This window comes from Anser brachyrhynchus, assembly GCF_964034855.1.
Source record: "Anser brachyrhynchus genome assembly, chromosome: 14".
Lineage (NCBI taxonomy): Eukaryota > Metazoa > Chordata > Aves > Anseriformes > Anatidae > Anser > Anser brachyrhynchus.
The window spans coordinates 11416660-11443190 of record NC_137709.1 but is presented as its reverse complement, the minus strand read 5'-3'; the positions used below and the strand labels follow the sequence as shown (position 1 = coordinate 11443190).

At 48.6% G+C, this 26531-nt stretch overlaps 1 protein-coding gene across 1 annotated transcript in view; it reads left to right on the top strand.

Annotated features, from left to right (window-relative positions):
• The first annotated feature begins 9565 nt into the window (after window positions 1-9565).
• The window catches only part of CYSTM1 (cysteine rich transmembrane module containing 1), a 28559-nt gene continuing 11593 nt past the window's right edge, over window positions 9566-26531 (top strand). Inside the window, exons 1-2 of the mRNA XM_080555600.1 lie at window positions 9566-9723; window positions 19341-19588. Of these exons, the coding sequence (XP_080411726.1) occupies window positions 19360-19588 (229 nt within the window). The 5' untranslated portion in view covers window positions 9566-9723; window positions 19341-19359. The remainder of the gene's footprint in view (window positions 9724-19340; window positions 19589-26531) is intronic.

Here is a 26531-nt window from a genome sequence, read left to right as displayed (position 1 = left end):
CTGAAACGCTGCAGTTCAGGAAAAATGCAATGCTCCTGGAAAGAAGCTGGTAAAGCCACTGTTATTTTCTTCCTTAATTGCAGTTTTGGTGACTCATCCCTGGTGCCACACTGCAGTGCACAGCCATTGTGTGGTTTTTCACCCAATCTCCAGCAGTCACAATTCACTGCTCAAGTTTTCAGGCCACCCAAGCCATTAGGAAAATAAATGTAAAATTAAAACCTCCTGGTATGCAGTTAGCTAGCTGAGCACCACAGCCCCTTGGGACAATAACAAGAGAAGAGACAAGCATTCAGTGCTTTCCAAGGCTGCTTGTAAACAATGTAGCTGAGCTAGCGTGAGCTCCCGTCTGAACATGTCCTTCTCTGAATGAGAGCTGACCTTTTCCCACCCCATTCCCTTCCTCTCCCCATCTTCTCATCTGTATTCCGTTCACCATCTCAATTCCAATTGAGATCCCAATCACCATCCCTATCCCATCTCACCCACATGCCATCCCCATCCCATCCCGCTCCCATCCCACCCCATCCTGTTCCCACCCCATTCCAACACATCTCCATTCCTATCTCATTCCATTCCTATCCCATCCCCATCCCCATCCCCATCCCCATCTCAACCTATCCCTATTCTTCTGTTTTGTATGCGGTCCCAAAGGTTTCCCCAACCCCAGCCATTCAATGCTGCAGGAAAAGGTTTCCCTCCCCTCCCAGGAGACCGGCTCACCTACCGGCTGCCTCCCAGACAGCAAATCCAGCCACGGTCTCCACCAGGCAGAAAGCTCTTGCCACAAAGACAGTGGCAACCCAGACTGACTGCCTGCCCCAAAATGCGTCCGTTCAGGTCTCTGGCTGCAGGGAGTGCCTGAGCCTGTTGCTGCCAACGGAGGGTAGCAGAGATAGCACCTGCACGAGGTGTGAGCAGGTGGATGATCTGATCAGCCTGGTGGCAGAGCTCAAGGAGGAGGAGGAGAGATTAAGGACGTGTAAGCAGGAGTTAGACTGGTGGAGCAGCTCCCTGCCATGCCTGCGAGAAAGGCACCAGGGTGATACGCCCCAAATAGGAGTGCACCGCCTGCCCTGTCACTGTCAGGCAGAGGGAGGGGACCTAAGGGATGGGGAGGAATGGAAACAGGTCCCTGCTCGGCATCGCAGGCAAGCCCCCTCCCTCCTCACCTCACGTTCCCAGGTGCCCTTATGCAGGTTTGAGGTTCTGGAGCTTGCGGTATGGGTAGGTGAGGATGTGGTGGAAGGTCCGCCCAGGAGGCTGTCTAGGGCAAGGCAGTTGACTCCATACCTCAAGACTCCCCCCACCAAGAAGGAAAGAAGGGTAATTGTTGGAGGTGACTCCCTTCTGAGGGGAACAGAGGGCCCTACGTGTCGGCCAGAGCCTACCCGTAGGGAAGTCTGCTGCCTCCTTGGGGCCCAGGACAGGGACATTACCAGGGAAATTCCTGGCCTGGTTCACCCCTCCGATTATTGTCCCTTACTGATAGTTCAGGCTAGCAGCGATGAAATAGCTGAGAGAAGCCTGAAGGCTATCAAAAGGGAGTTCAGGGGATTGGGGTGGTTAGTGGATGCGGTGGCAGTACAGGTGGTGTTTTCCTCTATCCCTTCAGTGGCAGGAAGGAATACTGAGAGGACCCAGAAAACCCAGATGATAAATACATGGCTGGTGCCATTGCAGGAGTTTGGGGGTTTTTGACCATGGGGTGGTTTACTCAGCACGTGGCCTCATGGCTGCAGATGGGTCCCACCTGTCTCAAAGGGTGAAAAGGATCCTAGCCTGGGAGCTGGCAGGGCTTGAGAGGGCTTTAAACCAGGTACGAAGGGGCATGGGGATAAAATGAGGCTCGATAGAGATGAGCCTGGGGAAGCAATGCCAGGGTTGGGGGTGAGGGAAATGGCTCACCCCCAACTAATGCACACAGCATGGGCAAACAGGAGGAGGTGGAGGCCACTGTGCGGCAGGCGAAACCTAGTTGCCATCACTGAAACGCGGTGGGTCCACTCTCACAACTGGAGCTCTGCAATGCATGGCTATAAGCTCTCCAGAAGGGACAGGCAACAAGGGAGGGGTGGTGGCGTGGCTCTCTGTATTAGAGAGTGTATTGGTGTTTTAGAGCTGGGGGCTGGTAATGATAAGGTCAAGTCCCTACGGATAAGGATCGGGGGAAGGCCAACAAGGCAGACATCCTGGTGGGGGTCTGTTAGAGACCGCCAAACTGGGATGAAGAGATGGATGAGGCATTCTACAAGCAGCTAGAGGAAGTAGCACAGTTGCCAGCACTTGTTCTAATGGGGGACTTTAACTTCCCGGATATATGCTGTAAATACAATACAGCCCAGAGGAAGCAGTCTAGGAGGTTCGTGGAGAGAATGGAAGATAGTTTCCTGACACAGGTGGTTAGTGAGCATACCAGGGGGGTGCCCTGCTAGACCTGCTGTTCATGAACAGAGAAGGACTGGTGGGAGATGTGGTGGTTGGGAGCTGTCTTGGGCAGAGTGACCATGAAATGGTAGAGTCAGCAAGACCAGCGAGGTGATCCTCCTCCTGTACTCTGCTCTGGTGAGTCTTCACCTCGAGTACTGCGTTCAGTTTTGGGCCCCTCACTACAGGAAGGACATCAAGTCCCAGGAGTGTGTCCAGAGAAGGGCTACGGAGCTGGTGAGGGGTCTGGAACACAAGTCCTGTGGGGAGCAGCTGACGGAATTGGGGTTCTTGTGTCTGGAGAAGAGGAGGCTCAGGGGAGACCTTATTGCTCTCTACAGCTACCTGAAAGAAAGGTGTGGGAGGCTGGGGGTTGGCCTTTTGTCTCAGATAACCAGTGATAGGAGTAGAGGGAATGGCCTCAAGTTGCACCAGGGGAGGTTTAGGTTGGAAATTAGGAGAAATTTAATTTCAGAAGGAGTGGTTAGTCATTAGAACGGGTTGCCCAGGGAGGTGGAGTCACCGTTTCTGGGGGTGTTTAAGGAAAGGTTGGACGTGGTGCTTAGGGACATGGTTTAGTGGGTGATTTTGGTGGTAGGGGGATGGTTGGACTGGATGATCTTAGAGGTCTTTTGCAACCTTAATGATTCTATGATTCTTAGGATTTTTCCTGGGAGGAAAACAGTGCCAGGCAGCTCCCACAGGAGCTGTTGGAGGGGTTGCACTAGGACATAGACTAGAGCTTGCTCCATTGCACTCCACTGCCTGTGTCTCAGCCCCAGAAGGGAAAGGCAGGCCCAGCCCAGGGCATCCCTCTGAGCACTTGACCTGGCCCCTGTCTTGCTCACACTATTGCTTTACTTTTCCAGAACTTGTCAGCCCATTTGTAAAGGAATGCAAAACCCTGCTTCCCAGGGCCATTCCTCAGCTCCTGCCTCATGGAACAAGGCAAAGAGCTGCTGACTTTGGCCATAACACTGGCAGAACAGCACTGGCATGTGCCCTGCCAGTCCAGATATCCTAACTCAAATCCATCAGCATAACACTCCTGAGCTGGCCTGTCCAGTGTGGCCAAAAATCCAGGCTACATAGCCTGGCTGCAGCTGGGCAGCACTCCCACTCCTGCACACCGGCCAAGCACAGCTCACTGTGCTGCTGGGGCTGGGAGGACGGGAGCACAGACACACACCTGGCAGAAGCTGTGCACAAACACAAGCCTTTCCTGCTGCCTCTCACAGTCCCTGTTTGAGCCCAGGGAGCTGTGGCTTAGGACCTAGAGCCGAGCAGGGCAGAAGGGGGAACCCATCTTGTGGCGCTGCCCCATAGAAGCCTGTGAACAGGCTTCATCAGCCTGTGCCAGCACAGTGCAAAAGACAGGCAAGCAACCCAGCCACCAAGGCATTCACTGAAATACATAATTGTGTCATTAGAGGGTGCCAGTGCATTACGCTGCAGAGCAAGCCTGTCCCCCTCACCTGTCCCAGCTGTACTCCTCTGGCAGCTGGCCTAAAGATGGGGCAGGAGTCATCAGGGGCTGCACAATGTTGCAAGCACAGCACATCTAAATTCCCTCTTTGGGAGTTCAAATGGCAGATCCAGCCTGGACGTGGAGCCGGGAAGGACGCAAGTGGTAGATGCAAAGACCTGGGTGTCTAGGAGGGGAACCCAGTGTGACACAGGGATGCTACCAGCTACCAGCTGTGGCTCCAGCTCTTGCAGAGGTTGCTTAGCCTCCTCCATGGTAGGACCTGCACCACCGAGGCCACTGGAAAAACCAACAGGACAGAAAACTCACAGCAGGCACAGAGCAACTGAAAGATGACCTATCCAGCCCTGCAGTCATCTCCAAGCTTTTCCATGGCACTGCAGGTCTGGTGAGTCCAACAAACCCAACCAAAAGGCTCAACCAAAGCTGTGCTCAGGTTTGGGGCTTAAGGTCTTCACCAGCAGGCCCCTGGATGGGGCCATGAGCTCACATGTCCTACTGCAGTGGAGAAGCCACAGTTCAGTTTTCTTTGACATCAGAGTCCCATTGGGAGATGCCTGCAGAGCCCCCAGCAAACACAAATGTGTATTAATTCCCCCAGAAGGGGAGCCTATGGGCTCCAAAAGCTGCTCTCTAGAGCTGCTGGACTTGGCTGACTGAGTAGGGTGGTAAGTAGGTGGCCCTCTGCCTAGGCAGGCTTGGAGACCCTGGGGCCATATCAGCCTGGCCATGCAGTCTCATGCAGATTGCTGCGGGGTGATGGAGACACCAGCTGCTGCACCAGGGATGGAGGTCTGGCAGGCAGATGGACGATGCCTCCAGCAGGGCAGGACCTAACCACACTCCGCTTCCTTGTGGCCATGCCCACCCCGGGCTTTGCCCTGCTAGCCTGTGGGTGTCCATGACCATGGATGGCCACATCCTCTGGGCAGCCTCCTGCCATCAGAGAAGGGAAACATTGGCCCTGTCTCCACTATGAACTACAACAGGGTCCTTGGGCATGAACCATCACCCCAGTCCCCTTTTTTACTGGGGACAGCTCTTTGGCACAAAGCTGAGGTGCCTGCAACTACTGTTGGCTTCAGCTGATGGACCCTCTCCCCATGCGCAGATTCAAGGACTCAAGGGTCATCCCACTATTCCATGTGGGACAAGGAGCTGTGCAACACAAGGCAGGCCCCGTGAGGGATAAAAGCATCCTAGCAGACAGCAATGTAGGTATGAGAACAGGGAACAGAGCTGCAAAAGCCAGGCCATCTGCAGGAAACCTTCCTGTCTTGTGTCAGAAGTGGGACTGGAAGCTCTAAAGGGCCCAGTAGCCAAAAGGTCCCATCCTGGGCCAGCTGTATGCCAGTGGGGACACCCATGGCAGGTACAGGAAGGAAGTCTGTTCCCACCCTACTCTGCTGGAGAGCAGAGGCTGAGCACCCAGGCCCTACCACTGGGATCCATGGAGTGTTTTCTGCTCTGCCCAGGCAGGGGGAGCAGCTGATCCGTCTGGCACAGACTCTCAGAGCTAGCTCCTCCATGCCAAAACTAGCTCAGCTGGCAGTAGAGGTCATTCAGATAGAGCCATTTCTACCACTGGAATTTTCCCCATGCTCGGCTGCTGCTAACAGAACTTTCTGGAGTGATTTCAGCCTTTGACTCCCTCCCTCCATCTTCTTTCTGTGCTTATCAAACAGGAGGTTTTCCTGGGCTAAACAGCATACCTGTAGAGAGGAATTTGATTGCTGAAGTTGCAGCCTTGTCCAGCATTGACAAGGCACTGACACCTTGGTTACCAGGTACCCCAAACGTGACAGGTCTGCACATCTTGTGTCCACAGGTGAATGCCCTTCAAACCTCAATCTGTCTAGCTGGGACCTGCTTTGGCTTTACAATGATCACCTCCAGACCATTCACATGCCTCCTCTGCTCCTTTGCGTTCATGGCTTGCCGTGTTGCTGAGCTCCAGGTCCCCCTGCAGCGCCACACAGCTGGCAGGGCTCCCCAGCACTGCTCAGAGCTCCTGGAGAAAACCACATAGGGACCTTGTGGCCTAAACACAGGCAAGATTTCCGCAGTCCACAACGGTTCTGCCAAGCCACCATTGATCTTTTCTGCCGAATCAGAGTCAGGCCAGCCCATGAATGAGGTACTGTTGCTGTTTTACTGCTGCTGGTGTCTTGGTTTCCCACAGCTTGAAAGCCTCTGGAGCAGTCAGCCAAACTGAAGCATGCCTTGCCTCAGCAGCTGCACAGCACTCACTAAGGTAAGGGGAATTTCCTCCTCGACCCTGGCAGCTGTATGAGCGACGGGCTCCACCATCCACTTGGGAGCAACCAGGGCTTGCCTGCCCAAACCCCTGGGGGACAGCACCCGGCAATGCACCAGCTGGAGAGCAAGATGATCACACCTGCTTTTTGAACTCAAACCTGTAGGCCTGCTGCACATTTTCTCCACCACAGATGATGACGTCCCTTCAAGAGCACTCAGCCTTCATTTTCTTGACCTTCTATATGAACAATGGTGAGTCGAAATCCATGCTTTCAGGGGTGGCCTCTGTTCAGCCTTTTCTTGCTGATAGGAAAACTGAGCCACAGCAGAATGATGCTGCTTCCATCAGTCACACTGGGAGTGTAGGGAGCATTCGTGGGTTTGTGATGTGTACATCTCAAGCCTCAACCTTGGCACAGGAGAAGACGCTCTAGCTGCACATTCAGTAGGCATCTTCCAGTGGGGGTCCTTGAGCCTAGGGCTTTGCCAGGTGATCCACTTTCTTTGCATTAGCCTGACACTTGATGCGGTTTTGTTTCCACACACCCAAGTATAACAACATTCATACCTTACCATCCAGCATAGATCTCTCTTGACTGGGTGGTGTGGGAGTGAGAGATGAGCATAACGCAGGTAGAGACCAAAAGACACTGAACATGATGGAGCATGGAGACCATGCTTCAGAGAGCCTCAGCACAGGACAACAGCTTGGAAAGGACTCAGAGCTCTAGAACATGTGAGCAGAAGAGCTACTTTGGGAATATCTGGTGTAAGATCAGGACACAGTGAGCACTCTAACAGCCTCTCTGGCCCATGGTGCTTCCCAGGTCTCTGCAGAGTGGAAGGCAGGGAGGGAGGTGCTGCCAGCAACTCCCTGTCAGGGAACCTGAGGCAAAGACCAGCTCACCAGAATTCATCCTAAAGAAGGCATGAACAACCATTGCTTCTGTGTCACAAAGCCAGTTTTTAGAGTGCATGGCTTAGATTCACTCAGATGGGGCTGACAACATGTGAAAGGGCATTGAATCTGTTGAACAGCAGCACAGCAGGAAGATGTGGTCCAGACTGGACCAGCCAGCACAGCAGCCACCCATCTCACACGTGGGTTTTGCAGACTGGGTTGCTGCTGCTTCTCTGCTCACAGGACCCAATTGCCACGGTTTGCCAGCAGGAGTATCAGCACGTCCCCTCCTGGATCCAGCAGTGCTCATTTGGTTCAGATCAGACACCCAGGCACAACTCAGACAAGTATCTCCTTCTAAATCCTTGTGTCCCTGAAAGAAACTATGGACTCAAACATTTAAACTGTAAATCTTCAGCAAGCAAGTCAGAAAACTTTTCTAACAGCATAAATGATGTCTGAGAAAGTACCTTTGACCCGGGCAGGCCTTGGATGTCAGCACACAGAGTGCAGACCTGCCAATCTTACCCTCCAAGGCAGCATTTCCATGTCGAAGTGTTTTATTGATCCTGGATCTGCCCACAAGGTCCACGGGATATTTCTGCACTGAGGTGCTGGCAGGTGGCCGGGACAAACACGCAGGAGGGCGGGAGCATGGGGATGGACAGGGATCTCTCTGGCTGGCACCACCGCACATAAAGACCTGGCCCTTCTGCCCACTTCCGCCAAAACTGATAGCTAACAAAACTGCCCAGCCCTTTCTGCAGACTGCAGTCTCACGTAATTGCCTTGCAAGTCAACGGGGTGTTTCACAAGGCTTTTGCAAGAGGTTTAACCAAATGACTGTGTGGAAAGAGGTGGGAAAGTCAGCAAGAATGGGGGCAAACAACCACAGCAAGTTGTCCGTGCAATGGTTGTGCACTCTGCCATTCCCCATCTTACAATTCACCTTCTCTGCAGTGCTGTGTGGTCTCAGCTTCTCCATTTTTACTCTGCAGGGTCAAGTCATTCCCTCTGGATGGTGTCTTTTGGACAATAAGATTTTAAAAAGTAAACACCAAAGACAAAAGCTATGATTATAAAGCCTCTGAATGTGTCCAACGTAGGGAGGATAGGGGAGGTAAATCTTGCTCAAACAGAGTTTCCAGGCAGCAGAGTTTTCCCAGAAAGCTGGATTCACATTTCCCTTCCCACGTTCCTGAGTAGGCAACAGAACAGAACCGAGGAAAGCAAGAGAGAAAATCACTGGTAAAAGAAAGGCAAAAAGGAGGCTGTTTTAGTAGGTGCAAAAGCCTGTCTGTCTCCCAGCATCTCAGATAATGTTTTCAAGCAATCACATCAGTATGTCTCAGGAGTTTTCTGCCCTCAGCTGCAGCTCGGTAGCAACTACCTCGCACGCACACACAAACAGGCTGTGCAGCCTGGGCAGGAGGTGAACGCATCAGTTCTAACCGTGCAATGCCTTCAGGATGCTCCTGCCTCTCAGGTAACTTTGTGTGATGTGCTAACACAGCTAGTGGAAACTGGGTGACCATACCCTCCATTTGCCTTGGTTCACCGGGAAACCCACCCCTTCCCATCCCACAGAGAGCTGGCACATGCTTTTTATAGGGGCTAAATCCCAGCCTGTTGTACAGTGTTATACGGTGTGAAATCTCAGCCTCATTTCCAGGGTACAGTCAAGGTATTTGGAACTAAAAATGAACATATAATTTCTGTTGGAGGGATAATAGGAGCAATAAAGCCCAGACTGAATTATTTGACTAGGCAATAAGTAGATTTAACTACCAAATGTCATTTTAAAATTTTAACGAAATTAATCAGTGTTTTTCAAGCTACTTTCTCAGTTGATGTTCAAAAGTCAACAGAGTATGTTCACTGGCACTGGAGTAAAGGACCAAGACAAGGTTAGTGCTAACCAGTGGAATAAAGCATATTTTGCCTGCTGTGACATACACGTCTGGGTAGGTATGTCATCTACCCATGAATATGGAAATAATATTGTAAGGTAAAGAAAGCTACACATGGAGGAGCCGATCTGCAGCTCCCAGGGCAGCAGAACTGGCGCCTGGCAGTGCCCCCGCCTGCCCACGGCCCCGCAGTGCCTGCTCCCTGTGGCACAGGCCACTTGAACAGAATCACCCAGCGCGGCCCAAAATTATCCAGGGGATTTTTTTTTATTATTATTATTTTGTTATGATAGGTTTTTCCCATTTTGCAAAGTAATTTGCCATGCAGGAGGCTCTGGGCAGTACCAGCCCCGAGCAGGACGGCGTGGCTGGCAGCTGGGGGGGGGGGGGGGGCGGGTGGCTAGCTCAGGGACCACAGCCTCAGCTGCGGCAGGGAGCCCTCTGTCCTCTGCCGCTTCGTGGCCAGGCGGTTTCATGCGGGATGTGGTCAGCACTTATTAAACTGCCCCGGTTCGCTCTAACGGCTGACAAAGACGAAAACGGAACCGCCATGCCCGGCCCCCCCCAAATCACCTCAGCGCCCCCCGGCCCCGCCCCTCGGGGGGGGGGGGCTCGCGACGTGGCCCCGCCCCTCCGCCATCAGCGCCCGGCTCCGCTCGGGGAGGGGCGGGGGCTGGGCTCGCGCTCGTGACGTCACCGCCCGCCGCGGGGCGCGCAGCAGGTGCCGGGCAGCGCCTCAGGTACGGCCGGGCGGGGGGGGGGGGGGCGAGGGGAGCCTGGGCGCTGAGGGGGCCGCGGGGTGCGGGGCCCGGCCCGGCCCTGAGGGCGGCTCGGCGAGGGCCCGGAGGCCGGGCAGGGCCCCCCCCCCCGGCCAGCAGAGGCCCAGGGAACGGCCCCGGAGGGGGCGAGGGGGCGAGGCGGGGAGCCGTGTGCGTGGCAGGGAGCAGGGCGTCCTGCCTTGGGTGCCCCCGCCTCTTCTGCCGGAGCCGTGCCGGCAGCGGGGTCGGGTGGGTTGGCTGGGTGCGGGAGGCGCCCGTGATGTGGTAAAAGGACTGCTTGGTGTCGTGGTGAACGCGGTGGCAAGGTACCAAGTGTGGAAGTGCTTCCGTGCCGGAAAATAGGCGTGTTGCTTCCCCTTCCACCGGTTGCTTTAATAAAAAGAGCGCCTTGTGCTAGAAACTTTTGGAAATAAGAACGCTGCTACTGTATCGCACTGAATGAGGAGGCAGCAGAAAATGTTGAAATTTGCAGTGTTTCAGTGGCTGTATTTCAGTGCTTTTTGGGGGTGGTCAGGAATGAATGTGTTCAATAACCAGCTGCGCTGCACACAACGGTGTTTTTTCCATGAACAGAAACTTCTGCGGCGCTGTTGGAGTTTGCCTCTTTTGCATCCAGTAAAGGCCGTCTTCGTTAAAACACTGATTTAACGTGCCCCGAAGGGTTCGGGAACGGCGACTCTCACCAGCAGATGCTGGTGGGTGTCCTCGCTGTGGAGGCTGAGGAGGAATGTCCTGTAAGCAGGTGACATCTGCTGGGTAGAGGCTGCCCCGGGCCGTTTCTGCCTCAGGTCGAGGGACGTGGGGACTTGCTGCCCCATGCCTTGTGCCAACACCCAGCCCTCAGCACCTCGCAGCGTGGGCCATACGCCGGAAACTGGCAGCGGCTTGCCGCTTCAAACAGGCGTTCCTGTAAACGTGAGCATAGGTGTTCTGCTTTTGTCATTGCACTGGGCTGATGGAGAATTACCTGGAGGGCTTTGTGTACAATAAACAGAGGAACTGCTTGTTTTCAGGGGTAATTCTATGCCTCTTCAGATTAATGTGTTACTTCATGTTTTGTAGCAGGGCACAGCAAGCTTGGGTAACTTCTTCAACAAACAGGTCTGCGCTGTTTCAGGTACTTGTTCCCTATGACCTGGCTGCAGACTGAATAACAAGGGATCATGAAAGCTTCTAGCGGGAGTGGCAGACTTGAGCAGAGCTCAAATGTCCACCTTTGATACCAATATTTTCTACTCAGTCAGTTCTGTGCTTTGCCTCTCAACTTCCTGTTTCTGACCCGAAACCCTGTGGCGCAAGTTGTAGAGAATGGTACTCTGTCATTTTTGGGAACTGAGGAAGGTAGCGAGAAGCCTGAGTCATTCAGACAGGCTCATTACTGCGGGTCTGGCATCCTGCCGTCTGCAGCTGCTTCCCACAAGGCATCCAAGGCTCTCACCCAGCACATCAAGAGGTCGCCTTCCTCCACGTTTCCAGAGCAGGTGCACACCCTGATACCTCGGGGGATGCTTCCTGGTTGTGGTGTGGCTGCGAGCACGTTCCTGCTGCTGCCACTGCTCCCGTAGGGAGGACACTGGAAGCTGCATTACGCTTCAGTGCCTGCCTGGCTGCCAGTTGGGACTGCAGGGTGCACTGGGCATGCACCAGCTTTACAATGTAGATCTGCCCAATTGCATCCCTTATATCGCTCATCAAAAAACACTGTTTCTTTCCGTTTCTTATCGTTATAATGCATTGTTAAGGCATTATTTGGTCTGACAGCAGTGCCCTGGACACTTTACAGTGGCATGTATGATGTGGAAAAGGAGGAAAAGCACAAGTGAGAAAGCATAGGGAAAGATGTTCATCTCGTTCCATTTTCCACCCTGTGACAAAAATCCCTTTTTTTGAGTAAGGAGATCTGAGATGCAGGAAATGTGTGTATTTCTGTCTGCATATGCTGACTTTGCTGTGTCTTCGAAGCTATCTGCTGGCCTTCAATGTGTTTTCAATGCACGCTTGAGAAGTGGGAAATATCATGCAGTCTGGGTAGTATCTTCCATCAAATCCACCAGTTTATCAGAGTCGGGGAGGCTATCATGAAAGGCTGCTGCTGTTCCATTACTGGGATGCTGCCAGAGCACCATCTGAACGACACATATGAATGTATTATCTGTCTTGGGTGCTTCTTGCCAGTCAGGCTTTTTGTTTCTCATTCTCTTTTCAGTTGGACCAACAAAGCCTCTTTAACTACTATTTGCAGAGTCTAGTTTAACTTTACAATCAGATGGTTTCAACGATTTTTGGTTTTGGTATTTGTTGTGCCTTAAAAATGTCTTAATACATCCCTTTAAGAGCAAAATATATGCTTGCATATTTCTGGAACTCTCTCTAATGTAGCATGTTACAAAAAGATTTGAACAAGCACATTGTACAAAAAAAAAAGGTTCAAACCCTGAAACCAGGGTGTTAATGCCTGTATCTAGCATGTGTTCCATAGAAAGGGCTTTTCTTTGTCATGTGTTTTCACCACAGCATGGTGCAGTATCTCAGCTGATGAGTGAGCACCGAGTGCTTTGGCTCTTCACACTGGAGGATCTGTGCTGCGAAACTTCCCATCATCACAGTTGTTAGTCTATGCAGTTAAGTCATGTGCTCTTAAAACTTTTAATCAGATGTCCGGAAATTTTGAAACCATGCCCTGTAAGGACGCAGTTCATGTGATAACAGTGCAGTGGATTTGATCTCTTTTTCCATTAGCATTTTTATTGTAGGAACTACACAAGCAGCGCTTCCAGTTTCCTGCTGTTACTTCTGCAACGCACAACATGTAGGTATACAGTTGACAGCATGTTGCAATCAGAAAAATTAGGGAGCAAGTTGTGAGTACTGTTTTTGAGGAGCTTATGCTCATAACAATTGACAAGACATTGAAGCTTGTCATCAGGAGGAAAATCTTGGCATTCCGACTTACATGGACACGAGGCTGCATTGCTGACTTGAGACAGAGCACCACAGATAAATCTTAAAACTACGAAGCTCTACAAAGACAGTTTAATCTGAGGCAAATGCTGTCAGTGTGTCTATAGGCCTTTTAAAGCTGATCAAAGCCCTTATTTTTGAAACAAAAAAATCTCCTGGAAACATATGTGCCGTGCTGGCTTTGTCAAGGAGGTGTGACAGGTAATGGGACAGGGAAAGTGGGACGGGTTTAAGTTTTCAGTTTGGAGGGGTACGAGGGTCAGCCTTGTACGTCAGCTGGGCAGACTTGAGGCCTCTGTGGGCTTGGAGGATCACGGATGAGGTAGCACCCAGCTCGGGAGTTTGTGAAGGTTAAACACCTCCTCATCCAAACCTAGGCAGCAGAGGTGCCTGCTCTGGTGACTTCTACTACTCAGAACAGCTGCTGAGTTTTTGTTTAGGAAAATTCTGTCAACCACTAGAATAAAGGTGAGGAAATCCACCTCTCCCTGATAACCACGGGGTATTCCCGATCCCCGGAGACCTTTTAAGGAAATCGGTTGAAACAAAACAGTGTTGTCGATTTTTCTTCCGACGGCACAAAGCAGTGCTTTTCACTCCTGCTTAGACCTGCGTTTTGGGAAGCAAAATGTTTTTGAGCAACTTTTTATTTAGAGGGTGAATGCAGTTCTGCTATGAAGTCATTACTCCAGGCTGATATACTACCTGCTGCAGTGGGTAGGGAACTCGAGAGGAGGTTCTTCCTGGAAGTCAACCAAGCAAGAAGGAATCTCTTACAGTTTGCTCTTAATGTACCTTTTATGCAGTCGCTGTGTGGAGCTTGGAAAGAAGCTGATAAGGGGGAAACACAAAACCAGTGCCATTTGAAAGCCACTTGTACTTTTTTCACTTGGATACTGTTCATATGAAATACAATTTAAATTCTAGGCTTGTTGCCAGGAGCTGGCTTGCTGCTCTTTGATGTACTTTCCATTAGAACTCTGCATTGGAAAACGACTTCCTAGCGCTGCAGGCGTCAGCAGGGTGGGTTACATCGGGGCACTCAGCTGCCCTTCTCAGGGCCTGTGCCTCTCACTGCGTTCTCTGACTTGAACCATACAACAGCCAGCTGAATCGATACCTGACGTGCACAGCGTGATTTCTCCTGACCTGAATAGTATATGAAGCATGGTGCTCGCTCTGCTGTTGTAAAAGCAAACTTTCATTTCTAAAGTTCTTAAAAAATGCTAATATTCTTTGGGGGAGGGAGGGAGGGAAGGGCAGAGGGAGGATTATTTTCATTTTTCATTATACGTATTTTTTAGATTTAGTAATCTCTCACTGGTTTTCAGAGAGCTATTTTTTGTGCTGTTCCCTATGCAATGGGAGGCTTTTTACCCTGTTTCAGTACCTACATTAGGTTGTCATGCCCCCCATACAGCCAGCTTTTTACTTAATTGATCCATTTTCATAAGAGATTGAATATGAAGGTTCAGCCTTTCAGCAGCACATAAGGACAGGTATTTCTTTGCAGGTGGGTTAGCAGCTGTGAACACCTACAGTATAAAAATGCAGATGGTTCTTATGTGTGTATTGCTTTCAGTTTTTGGGGAGGTAACAAGGTGTTGTCGCTGCCAACAGTTAGGCATGAATTCATGCTGGTCTCGAGTCAGTTTAAAAGGCTAGAATTGCACTGACCTCGTAAGAGAGATGTGCAAGGGCCAGCCTTTGAAGTGGCCTTTTTGGGAGAGGGAAGAGAGTAAAGCCAGGTCTTTTTGGTAGAGTGTGAAAGCTTCTTACTCGGGAACCCCTCATGCTAACAGAAGAGCTTTCCTTCCCTTGTACTTTCCCGTTTTCTCTTTGTCCTCGCTTGTTTTCCTGCGTTGTGTTACCTTCTGACCAGAAGTCCTGCGTGTTCTCGATGCTGTGCTGTGCTGCAAGGCTGCTCTTGCAAAGTAGAATGGCAGTCAGATATCTAAATGAGGCTACCACAGAGTACCGGTTTAGGAAAAAATCTTTCCCATTGATTCCTAAACACAGATGGGATAAAGGTGATTCTCACTGGATTCATCACTGGATCTTACTGGATTCATAAACCCACTCAAAAAAAGGATGGGAGGGAGCAGCAAGAGTCTAACCTCCCGAGGGGAGAGGGTCCCTGCTGGAGTCCCATCACGTGGTGATCTGTGGAAAGGGGTGAAGAGGTGGCAGCTTGTGCACAAGGAGACTTTTCCAGGACTGGTGAAACGAAGGCTGTCTTCAGAGACTTGTGGAAGAATCTCACAAGTCCCCAGGAGCTGGACTCGATGATCCCTGTGGGTCCCTTAACTGAGTCAGGATGTGATTCTGTGAACCTGATAGCTGGTCAGTGAAACAATTGCTTGGGAAGGGGATGGAGCAGGAGGACACTGCTGCAGCACCGCACAGCTTCCAGTGGCTGCTTGCTCCCCGCGGGGACACAGAAACCAGAGGCAAAGGATGGGTGACGAGAACAGCTCAGGAACAGGATGTGCTATGGGACCGACGAGCTCTGTAACAGCTTTGCTAGTATGCTGAACTAGTAGGAGGCAGTGAGTTTAAAGCAAGGAAGAAGTAGGTATTTTCAAAAGTGTAGTGATTAATTTGGTTTCTTCAAGGCGTAGTGGTTGCCAAAATTGACAGGTTTAAAAAAATACACGTGAGTATACGAAGCATCATAGTTCTGTACTTGCACCTGCATTACTCAAACACAGGTTGCTGACCTAGGTAGAACTTGGGTCCTCGCGTAATGGTTTGTTCTTATGTATGATCCTTCCCCCACACCTTGTGTGTGAGGATATAGATTGTGCTATATATCTGTGTGTGTGTGTATATTCTATATCTGCTGAATTGATTATGGACTGCTACAGTGATTTTTATTTTTAACTTTTTTCCTTCTCCCAAGCCCTTAAGAGAGTCAGCGTGCGGCCCTTTGGGGTACAGTAAGCTGCTTATTTAAAAGTTCTGCCCTTCTGTTAGGGTAGAGGAAAAATGTTTGCTCAGCAGCATGGAGCAGAAGTTCAGGTATCTTCTGGAACTGTAATGGTATATTAACAGGCTTATTTCTTAGCAAAATTACTCAGTTTTGCTGGGGGGGGGGGGGGGAGGAATAGCAACATGTGTCTGAAGAGAATCAGAAAACTAATAAATTTTCTGTTATCCAGCAAAATATAGGGCAAATGCTTAGGTAACATCAGGGGAATCTGAGTTTGCTGGATTTGGTTTTAAGCCAAAATTCCACATCAGGTGAGACTGTGCAGTGCTGCACTGAGGCTTCCTGATGGCACCTCCTGGAGTGCCATGAAAAACAAAGGGCTTTACTGTCATGGAGGTTGCTTTCTATAGAGCTTTGTCTACAGGGTGCTTGTTGGGAAAGCCACAAGCATGCCGCGTGATGCAAGCTTGTAGGAGTAAGTGTGGGTTACAACTCCTGTGGAATTAGGACAGGGTAAGAACCCCCAGTAAAGCTTGATAATAATACTCTTGACTAGGAGCTCAGGTATGTCTCTGAAAAGTATCTATGTAGTGATTTAAGGCCCTGCTTTGCAAACACATACCTAGGTTTGTAAATAAGGCCTGTAAAGCATGTAAAATCAGGTATGATTCATGAGAGTTGGGAAGACACAAATGTCATGCAGTTCAAAAAGGGCAACTAGAGAAGAGTGTGTGCATGGCAGTAACTGATGATGGAAATGGGGACAAGGAAAACATATTCCAGGAAGTGTACCTTGGGACAAAGCCCGTTGCAGGAGGGCTGACCTTTACAGCTCAGAGGGAGTGGGTGGAAGCTGTGCTTAGGACCTCTGGAGTATTCCGCAACCACCTTCTAGGCTTGCTGAATGCCTTTATGAAGTTTTCAGGAGTTTTAATCATCTCATTCATCAAAAAAAAAAAAATCTCCAATACAGTTGCTGCTGAAACTGTTCTTGTTGGATGCTCTCTTTCACTTTTGACCTCTTCTTGGTTGTGGTACTTTCTGCTCTTTTTTGAGGGGAAAATTAACTTTTGCCCTGGAAGGCTATACCCTTCTTAATCTCATTCTTCACTGTTTTTCTGTTCTGTTGTGTTCTTCTGACATCTCTGTGCGAGTGTCTGTCTGCTTTCTGGTAGACTGCGTCCAGTTTTCTTGTCAGTCTCGCTGTGTTAAGAAGCAGAAGCTCCATTCCATTCCTGCCCATCTTTGAAAACTGGGTTTTGCTGTGGCTAACACAAAGCTGTTTTTACCAGTGTTCGTTGTCTGTGATGCCACCATTCCCTTTTTACACAGGCCACTGCCAGACTCCTCTCTAGTTTCTCAAGCTCTTTGGCAGAGCTGCTGGCATGCAGCTTTCTTTACTCATTCACCAAGGCTGTCTGCTTTAGCCAGGCTCTTGCTTTACCGTATTCTTTGGATGGAATGTGAGCGTTACCAGGCGCAGCCTTGTACAGGTGATGCACATCCAACATCTTTCAGAGGTGTTTGTGTGTAGCCTGTGTGGTCTGGCAGTTGAGCCGGCTCTCCGAAAGTCTTTCGGGATGACCCAGTGCATGACAGGTGCTCGTGAGGAATCCGGGCAGCTACGGGATAATGGACGGGTTCCCTGCTTCGGTACTGAGGGGAGTGTAGCCACTGCATGTATGTAGTCACATGCGTTCACTTGTTCTTCCCCAGGAACTTGCATTTGGCCGGTATTTTGGGCTGAGTTTCTGGGTTAGATGAACGTTAGTGATTCCTCAGGTCCCTATTTGTTGCATCTGAGTAAGTTTAAGGGCTTGCTGCCTGCTTTGCCAGCTCTTTGAAGGGAGAACTTCCTTGCTGCTGACTTGGCGGAGGTGTTGCAGTGCACCGTGAGGGTTAACAAGCCTGACGCTGAACTTCTGTTGTGCTTGACCATTTTAAAATGAGCGGTTAAGTGGTCTGGCTGGCCTGGCAGTGGGAAAATAAAATAAATAAATAAAATAAATAAAAATAAAATAAAATTCCTCTAATCACTGGCGTTGGTAAAAACAGTTAAAACTCTTCTCAAAGGCGTTAAGAAATGCCCGTTGGAAAGGTAACACCAGTGCGTGAGCAGTTAACTTGAACTGCCCGGCTCGCGCAGCAAGAAGAGGACAGGGCTGCGTGTGGAGGACGGCGCGTGGTGTCTATAGGGTGAGCATACTGCCAGCAGCATGCAGGTAGGAGTGGCTGGTGAATACGCAGAGAGCCTCTGCAGCCTTCCCTGGGGAAGGACAGGCAGCTCTTTCGGAGGTGATGAAATAGCGAGCTGCAAACAAACAACATTCAGGTCAGCGTTCAGCCAGGGACTGCAGCAGCTAAACATAGCCCCAAGTCTTGACTCGGATGGCTTCTGCCTGGAGCGTGACTGCTTTTGGGCTCGCTATAGAGTTACGAAGGTGAAATTCTTCAGCCTGTGTCATGCCAGAGCTCAGTCTGGATGTGCTGATGGTCTCCTCTGGCCTCAAAGTCTGCACATCTCTGAGAACTACTGCAGAATACTGAGTGTCGAGGAAAATCTGTCCCAGCTGCAGTGGGCCATCCACTGTCTAAAGTGGGTCCTGCTGACTGTTCATCAGCCTGTCCTCTGTATCAGCAGCACCGAGCCTTAGCAAAGGCAAGTCACGCTCCTGGTATTTCTCCCAGACCTGCTGGTATGGGGAAGGAGGTGTGCGCCACAGGGAAATGGTGACCCTTCTCCACTGTATTTTGGTGGAAGAAAATAGCAGGGTGCAGCTACTTAAAACAGGATGGCTCCTGGACGTGTGGTGTTAGGGATGTTTCTGTTTCTCAGACAGAGAGAAGCTTCAGAAACCCAGTGTAAGGAATGTCTTGCTCAGTCATGCTGCTTGGAGGTTAATTAAAGTTGCATCATTGTGGCGACTGTCCTGTCTTCTGATGGCTGTTGCATGAGTAATACATTGGATAGAGGCTTCAAGTTCATAAAACCTGAAGTATCTTTAATGTTGCTTTTTTAACGAGACCGAGCCCAAGGTTCTGATTGCTTTTGGCTGCTTAATGGTTCAGTTGCATATTACTGGAAGAATAGATGATGTGCTGAGTTACAGTTTCATCAGGAAATTATTCATACACAGCCTTGCTCCAAAGTGATGGTCTAGATGCTTGTAACAATTAGCAGAATTGTAATGTTCTACTCCAGAACAAAGCACATCTCAGCTGAGGATGTGTGTTCACTCCTTCTATCATTAAGGCTATCAAGTATGTCTTGGATAGGCTGCTTTTCTGCATGTTTTTCCTCTTTAATATTGACAGAAATAGGAAGTAATCACTTTTAAAACTCACTTAAAAGCAATTGAGTCATGAGTAGAAGCAGAAATCATTTTCTTTGCAGTAGCAAGACTGTGAAATGTCTTAGAGTAAGTAGCGAGTGCATGACTGGAAATGAGCAAGCCACTGTCCGTGCTCTCCTGTGCTAAACTCCTGTCACTTAAAAGAAGTCACTTCAGCTCAGGCTCTGCCCTGTGATGGAGTTAAAAATATCCTCGCTGCTTGACAAGGTACTTTCGGGTCTGGTTGTGTCAAATTCCAGTTCCCTGGAAAGCCATCTGAAATGGGATTTATATGCTTGTGGATGAAGCAGGTGAATGCAAACCAACTCTTGTTTGTATTTGTTCTTCTGCAGGACAGATTCTGCGTCCAAAATGAACTACGAAAATCCTCCACCTTACTCCGGCCCGGGACCGACCGCCCCTTACCCACCCTACGTACAACAACCAGGTGGTCCTCCTGGCCCCTATCCTGGCTATCCTCCTGGACCTGCAGGGCCGTATCAGCCAGGTCAGCCAGGTTATCAAGGTTATCCGCAGTATGGATGGCAAAATGCACCTCCGCCTCCAGGACCAGTGTACACAGAGGGGCCTAAAAACACAGGTACATCTAGCAGCAATGGCGCAAAGCAGTCGTAACCTTTTCTGTCTTACAAATGCATGAGTGTGTGTTGACCTTGAGGTAATATGGTTATCAGGTTCTGGCATTAACAGAGCTGGGGGAGGTGGAGACCTGTTTGAGGTAGGTGGTTTGATTATAGCGTGTTTTCCTGCCTGATTTTGCAATTTTGTGCCTCTGATAGTTCTCTGGCTCTTCAGAGGTACTGCTGAAGGTCCTTGATGCTGATCTCTGAAAGGAATCCTTAAACTGAGGTTGTTACACACGCTTGTTGCTGGCTTTAGATTTCCCACAACTCTCATTCTGCCTGTCTTCTGGCTGATAAAAGTTTATCTGAAAGCTGCATATCCAAAACAGTTAAAACTCAAATGTGTGGTTCTTACTCAGTTAACATGCATCAGTTTTCTTGAGCCTGTGAATAGCTGTCCAAGTGATGTGGTAGTGCAGTTGGAATAATTCCTGAACTTTTGTGTGTATGCCTGAACTTTTGTGTGTTTTCCTGAAGCTATTATTGTCTGTGGGTGGGGGGGAAATAGGTTTCTGGGGCAAGGAAGACAGTATAACTTACCTTGGAAGCTACCTCATCCATCTGCCATTTTCCCTCAGTTGGTATGCTGGTTTAATCTGGATACTTACAGCTCTCATGGGGCACACTGCAGAGCTGGGACTGTTGAGCCTGAAGAAGAGATGGCTTGGGCAGGATCTTATCAATGTCTATAAATACCTGAAGGCAGGGTGCAAAGAAGATGGAGCCAGGCTCATTTCAGTGGTGCCCAATACCAGGACAAGAGGCAATGGGCACAAACTGGAGCACGAGGGGTTCCATCTAAACATTAGAAAGCAGTTCGTTACTGTGCGGGTGACGGAGCGTTGGCACAGGTTCACCAGAGAGGTGCTGGAGTCTCTCTACTTGGAGATATTCAGAAGCCATCTGAACGTGGTCCTGGGCAGCCTGTGCCCGCTGACCCTGCTAGCAGGATCTCCAGAAGTCCCTTCCCACCTCAATGACTCTGGGATTCTGGCAAGGCTGGCTCTGGTCCCTGCCTTTTCCACGCTGAGAAGAGGAGAAGTGTTCAGTGTGTTCTATTAACTTTGTTGTGCTGGTGAGGACATATACCTAGAGTTTATTCTCCTCAGTGTTTCATTGGCTTTGGTTTTAAAATCTCTGCTTATGCATCATGGAGTGTATACTCCCCATCAGCATGGGTACTCTTTTTGCCATACCAACTCCAGTGCCTTATTTTGAGCTTCCTCAGTGATGATAACCTCCTCATAACCGTAACCTCCTTTCAGGGAGGCTGTGGAGTCTCCTTCTCTGGAGATATTCAAGGCCCGTCTGGAGGCCTACCTGGGCAACCTGCGCTAGGGAACCTGCTTTGTCAGGGCGGTTGGACCCGATGATCTCTTGAGGTCCCTTCCAACCCCTACAATTCTGTGATAATTATACTAATCTGGACTGGAAAGCCAGACACCATCGTTGCCTCTGCTGCAATGAATATCACACACAGTTCTGAGCTGTTGAGAAGAGCCTTAACTTAAGTACCTACAGCTGTCCTGGCTGCCTTGGGGCATTTTATGCCTCGTAGGCCTCATTTTATGTGAAACTGGAATTTGAGACAGTTCCTGGTAGGAACTTTTCACTGTAGTGAATCCAAAGGAGAGTTGACACACATGGCTGGACAGGCTGATCTGTGGAAGGATATTTTTCAAGAACTTGTTTTTCCAGTATTCTTGGTTAAAATGGTGGGTTTGGATTCAACTGCTGAAGCCAGTGTACATAAAAGTACCCCTGGGGACTTTAACTGATGTGAGATGTCAGGAAATTTCTGGTGCGGGTATGGCCAGAGAACCCAAATATGAGAACTGAACAGTTGGTATCGGTGATGATGACAAGTAAATACAGGTTGTGTGCTCAGCTTCCTCTGTAAAAGAGGAAAACCTCAAGGGTCTGCCTTTCAGAAAGAGGAGGCAGCAGCAGAGAGACGCTTCCTACTGCTGCCACCACATGTACTCAAAGTATAACCAGGGTTTTTCCTGAGAAATGCACATTGTTTTGAAGTGGCTAATAGGCATGTATTCGCAGGGAGAAAAATTCAGTCTCCTAAGTAGAACACTTCCTTTACCTAGTGCAAGTGTCAGTTTGCTGCTGTAGCCATAAAAAGGGATGCCCTAGCAGAAGCCAAAGGAAGAGGTCCTGCTCCTTTGGACAGTCTGGCACTGAGCCAGATCAGCTGCCTTGGATGCTGAAAGGATCCCGTGTCAGACTTGATCAGGAAACTGCCCTGAACACCCTTGTGCTCAGATCAGGTTTCTCTTCCACTTACAAACCTGTGACCAGCATGGAGAACAGGCTGGGAGATTGGAGAGGACGAATATCATTCACTGACCAGGCTTGTGCTGCAAAAGGCACAGTTTTGTGTCAAACTGAAGCTCACACAACTGTTCTTCTGCAGAAATAGCACCTTAACCCCACAAACCAATAATCTTCTGGTAATTCATGTTTCTGAATTGGCTTCCTGTAGCCACGTGGGCTCTGGACTCAACCTGGGAGTCAGTGACTTGCGTTGCTTTCACTGAAGTAAACGTGATCATGGATCGGCTGAGGTTGGCCTCTGACAGTCATCCGTTCCAACCCCTATGTCACGGTTTTATCTGGGATAGAGCTAATTTTATTTGTGGAAGCTCATATGATGCTGTGTTTATGGTTTATGATGAAAACACACCAATGTTTTAGTTGTTGCAGAGCAGTGCTTACACAAAGACAAGGACTTTGCAGCTTCTCGTGCTGCCCTGCCAGCAAGGATGCTGGGCGTGCACAAGAAGCTGGGAGAGGACAGATCCAGGACAGCTGACCCCAACTGGCCAAAGGGATATCCCATACCATGTGGCATCGTGTTGAACAATAAAAGCCGGGGAGAAAGAAGAAGGGTGGGGAAAACATTTGGAGCGCTGGCTCTTAACACGTGTAACGGTTTCTTGGGAAGACGAGCCCTGTTTTCCTGGGAGTGGCTAAATGCCCACCTGCTGATGGGAAGTAGCGAATGAATTCCTTGTTTTGCTGTGCTTGTGTGTGCAGCTTGTGCTTTACCCAGTAAACTGCCCGTGTCTCAATCCATGAGATACAGGGGGAGAGCGTGTGAGTGGCTGTGTGGTGCTCAGCGGCCTGCCAGGGTTAAACCCCAGCAAGCCTGCTCCAACAGGGTGTCCCATAGAGAGATCCAATGAAGTTGCAATTAAAAGGCTTTATTAATAACAACAAGCTGTGAAAGCATATGGTGGCTATCCTCCATCAAATCCTTACTGATGACTCGTGACTGACATCAAACAGAAACACCTAGAAGATTAGTATACTACATGGATTTTATGTTCAGAGAGTTATTTGTGTAATGCTCAGTAGATGTACAGATGCTGCTTATGTCTCTCATCTGTACTATGTTAACGCCGCATGTTATAAGGCAGAAGGAAGGAGCACAAGTCATTTTATATTCCAGAGGTGATATCCGTATTTCAAAAAGGCAGGCTTTGCAATAACAGAAGTCTGCTATAGTCACTAGAAATATTTTGCTGTGTTAACAAACAAAATCAAATCGTAGATAAGATGTCAAGAGCAAGGATGAAACTTTCAAACAAGAAGGTACAAGAGAGTCATTGGGGGAGGGGAGGTTTATGCCTAATGCAGTGATAGGTATTTGCACAGAACTTCTGTGAGTTAAAGAACCCTCTACGTGGTATTCCTCTGACAAACTCACAGTTCAGATCGTATCTCAAAAGAATAATTTACTAGTGGAACTGGGAAAACAAAAGTAGCTGCTAAGTTTGGTACTCCTGAAGAAGTAAACATGCCTTAAGAAATTATTTTGGAAAAAGTTCTTTAATGTTTAACACACTTGAGAAAGAAGCTTCATTCGAGCTTTCCAGTTTCAGGTGCCTATTTTTAACCACTTCGGAAGAAAAACAAACAAAAACCCACAAATTTAATTCCTTACGGTTTATATCTTTTTTTTTAAATCAGCATTTTAACTGCAACCAGAAGCCAAGTATTTCCAGCACTTGGGCCATGTGTGCGCTCTTCAGCACTTTGTTTCCCCAAAACATGCAAGAAAACAAAATGCTAGAGTCAAAGTCACAAGTACTACAGGGCTGTAGCACTGCTCTTATGAGTGTGCTTTTGGAGGTGCTTTTGGCTTCAAAATGTCCAAAGTGATCAAACTGCTTATCGCAGTATTGCACGTTGCTTGGTATCTGCTTCTTGCTGGCACCACCTTCAGCGAAGTGATAAGAGATGAAGTATCATTTATTGCTTAAGTCATGCTTGTAACTCTCAGTAGCGGACGTTTTCATGTGCTCCATAAAACAGTAAAAATTTAAATGAAGGATTACATTTCTCAGTGGAATGTGTTGTTTGCTTATGTAAAAGGATATTTATTAATGTTTGTAGAATGAAGTCAAGTCTATAATTCTGTTTTTCTGCAAAAGTTTTTCCTCTTCTCGATTCTCCTTCCATTAAGCATCTGTTTTTGCACCTTTGTTCAGTCCATCATGCAGAAACCTGATCTTTGTTCTGTGACACCTTAACAGAAGTCTTCTGAGATAGCTTTTGGTGGGGCTTGTTTTAATGATCACCTACAGGAGTGTCTAATATATAACTCGTAGCCCTTAAAAAAACGATTTAAAAAAAAATCCATTATGCTAATGCTATATATCTGTTTCTGTGGTTTAACTTCTAATGTCAAAAATTGTCATCTAAATTTAATTAAGATGATGTCTAGCTAGCTGGTCTGGTGGGACTTAATGTGGCTTGTCAGTCCATGTGTTTCCAAGCAGTTATCTGGGAAGAGCTACTGTGTGGTTGCTTTCCTCTGAGTGTATGTTTTGCTCTTCCAAGTGTGTTTGCTTAATCTTATGAATTAAGCTATTCCAAGGAATTACATTGGTACTTCTGAACAAATGTGTGTCCACACTGAAAACTAGGAAATTTGCTCTATGTTAGTATTTATGTCTAGTTACTTTACTGTGTAGGCAAACTGCAAGGGAGGTCTCTTCTGTTGTGAATTATATCTGATGTGCTAATGTGTGGAGGTAATCAATTGTGCATCCTCAGTGGATCCACAGATGGAAATAATCGCTGCTGAGGCACTTTGGATCTAAATATCTGTCTTCAAATATGCGTATAGGTCCTCATGTATACGTGCAATCAAAATCTGATGTAAAGTATCATTTCTATGGCGGCAGTATTCTTTTTAATCAACTGATCCGTGGTCTGTCTGGAAGAGTGATGTACCTAGCGTCTCCAATTGGTCCTTGAAGAAGAAAACTCATATGGCTCACTCTCCATATTTAGAAAATAAAATTTAGAAAATAAAAATAGAGTTAATGCAATGTGTCCTGGCATAAGGAAACTAAAAATATCTGCTGACTGGTCATCAGGTACTTCCTTGTCACCATAAAATAGAGGTGAAATGTAACACTGCTATTGATAACGTACTGTAAGAAGTGGAATGGGCCGAAGTACGAAGTGACATTCTTCATACGTAATTTTGAAAAAACTATTTGATGTTAGCAGTTTGCACAGCTTTGATCTTTTTTTTTTTTTCCCTCCATTGATACGTAACATAATAGATAAGGCTGTGTGATTCTGTGCTAAAGGGAACCAGGCTCTGTCAGCAGCCGTTCCAGCTGATGGCAAACAGAGCTCGGTATTGCATTTGACCTATTGTGCGCAAGGGTGGAAATCTTATTTCTGCAAGTTGGCCACTGGTAGCACAGCTTGCTGTGATAAGAGCAGTAGTCACGGTGATGATGCCTGCCTCCTAATGTTTGGCCAGCTGCAAGAATAAACAGGTCACCCTGCTGCAGAGACGCTGCCTTCTGCTAGAGGCATGGATTTTTCCTCTTTGTGGCTCTCACTGTGGGAAGGAGGGGATCGTAATCGCTCTTGTTAGACTTCTAGGTGCCTTTCAGTGATTAACCCTTCAGTTCTCAAACCAAGTTGAGTTCAGCCTTCCACAGTAGAAGTTTACTTGGAAGGCAGCACGTAGCAATTCCCTCAGGCTTTCTCTTTGCCTGTTGAACCTTTCCAAGCAGCCTACCGTAGCATTTAGTTTAACTGTTCTTGTACCTTCCGCACCTGCAACTCCAGACAGATGGGATCCTGGCAAAAAGTTGTCAGGCATCACAACTAAGTTGGCAGGTGTGCCCTTACCTGCTTCTCATGATGCAGTGCTTGTTTAACCTGGTGTTGTCTTTTCCCCAGACCTGCTGTGTAATGCCTCTTTTTGTCCCTGGCTCATGCCAGCTGGCTACACAAACAGCGTGGGCTGCTTGCGGACAGGCAACACTGTCCTGGCGCTGATGTTTGAGGTGTTCTGGCCTTACCTGCTTTTCAATCCTAAGAAGGTAATCTGAGAAAAATTCAATGCAAGGGAAAGGATTTCCAAATTCAGGCCCTTTTTCTGAAAACATGCTTTGTAAAAACTGGCTGAACCCTGAAGAGTCTGGCCCATAGCTGACTGGATTGAAAGAGGCTGCCACTCTGGACAGCCTCTGTTAGCTGGGCACCTACCCCGGGCAAGCAGCAGGTGGTGAAGGGCAAGGAGCTGCACAGACCGTGGTGCTCCAGCCCTGAAGGGACTGCTCAGGGGCATTCTTGTCACCTTGAGCAACTGTTCATTGTGACATGTTCAGTTTGCTTTAAAACTGGACTTTTCCCTCCTGTCTGTCACCCAAAACACTCTTTAAAAAACCTTGTGAGACCAAGTTTGTGCTGCATAAAACCCTCCAAGCCAGGACATGTTTAAATGTGGAACTAAGGATGATTTTCACTTAAAACCCTGGCTCAAGCTGAGGAGTGTGCTGTTCTTATCTTTGCAGTTGACTTGGTGGAAGATTGATCCTTGCTTTATGACTAAATTAGGATTTTCTTGGGAAA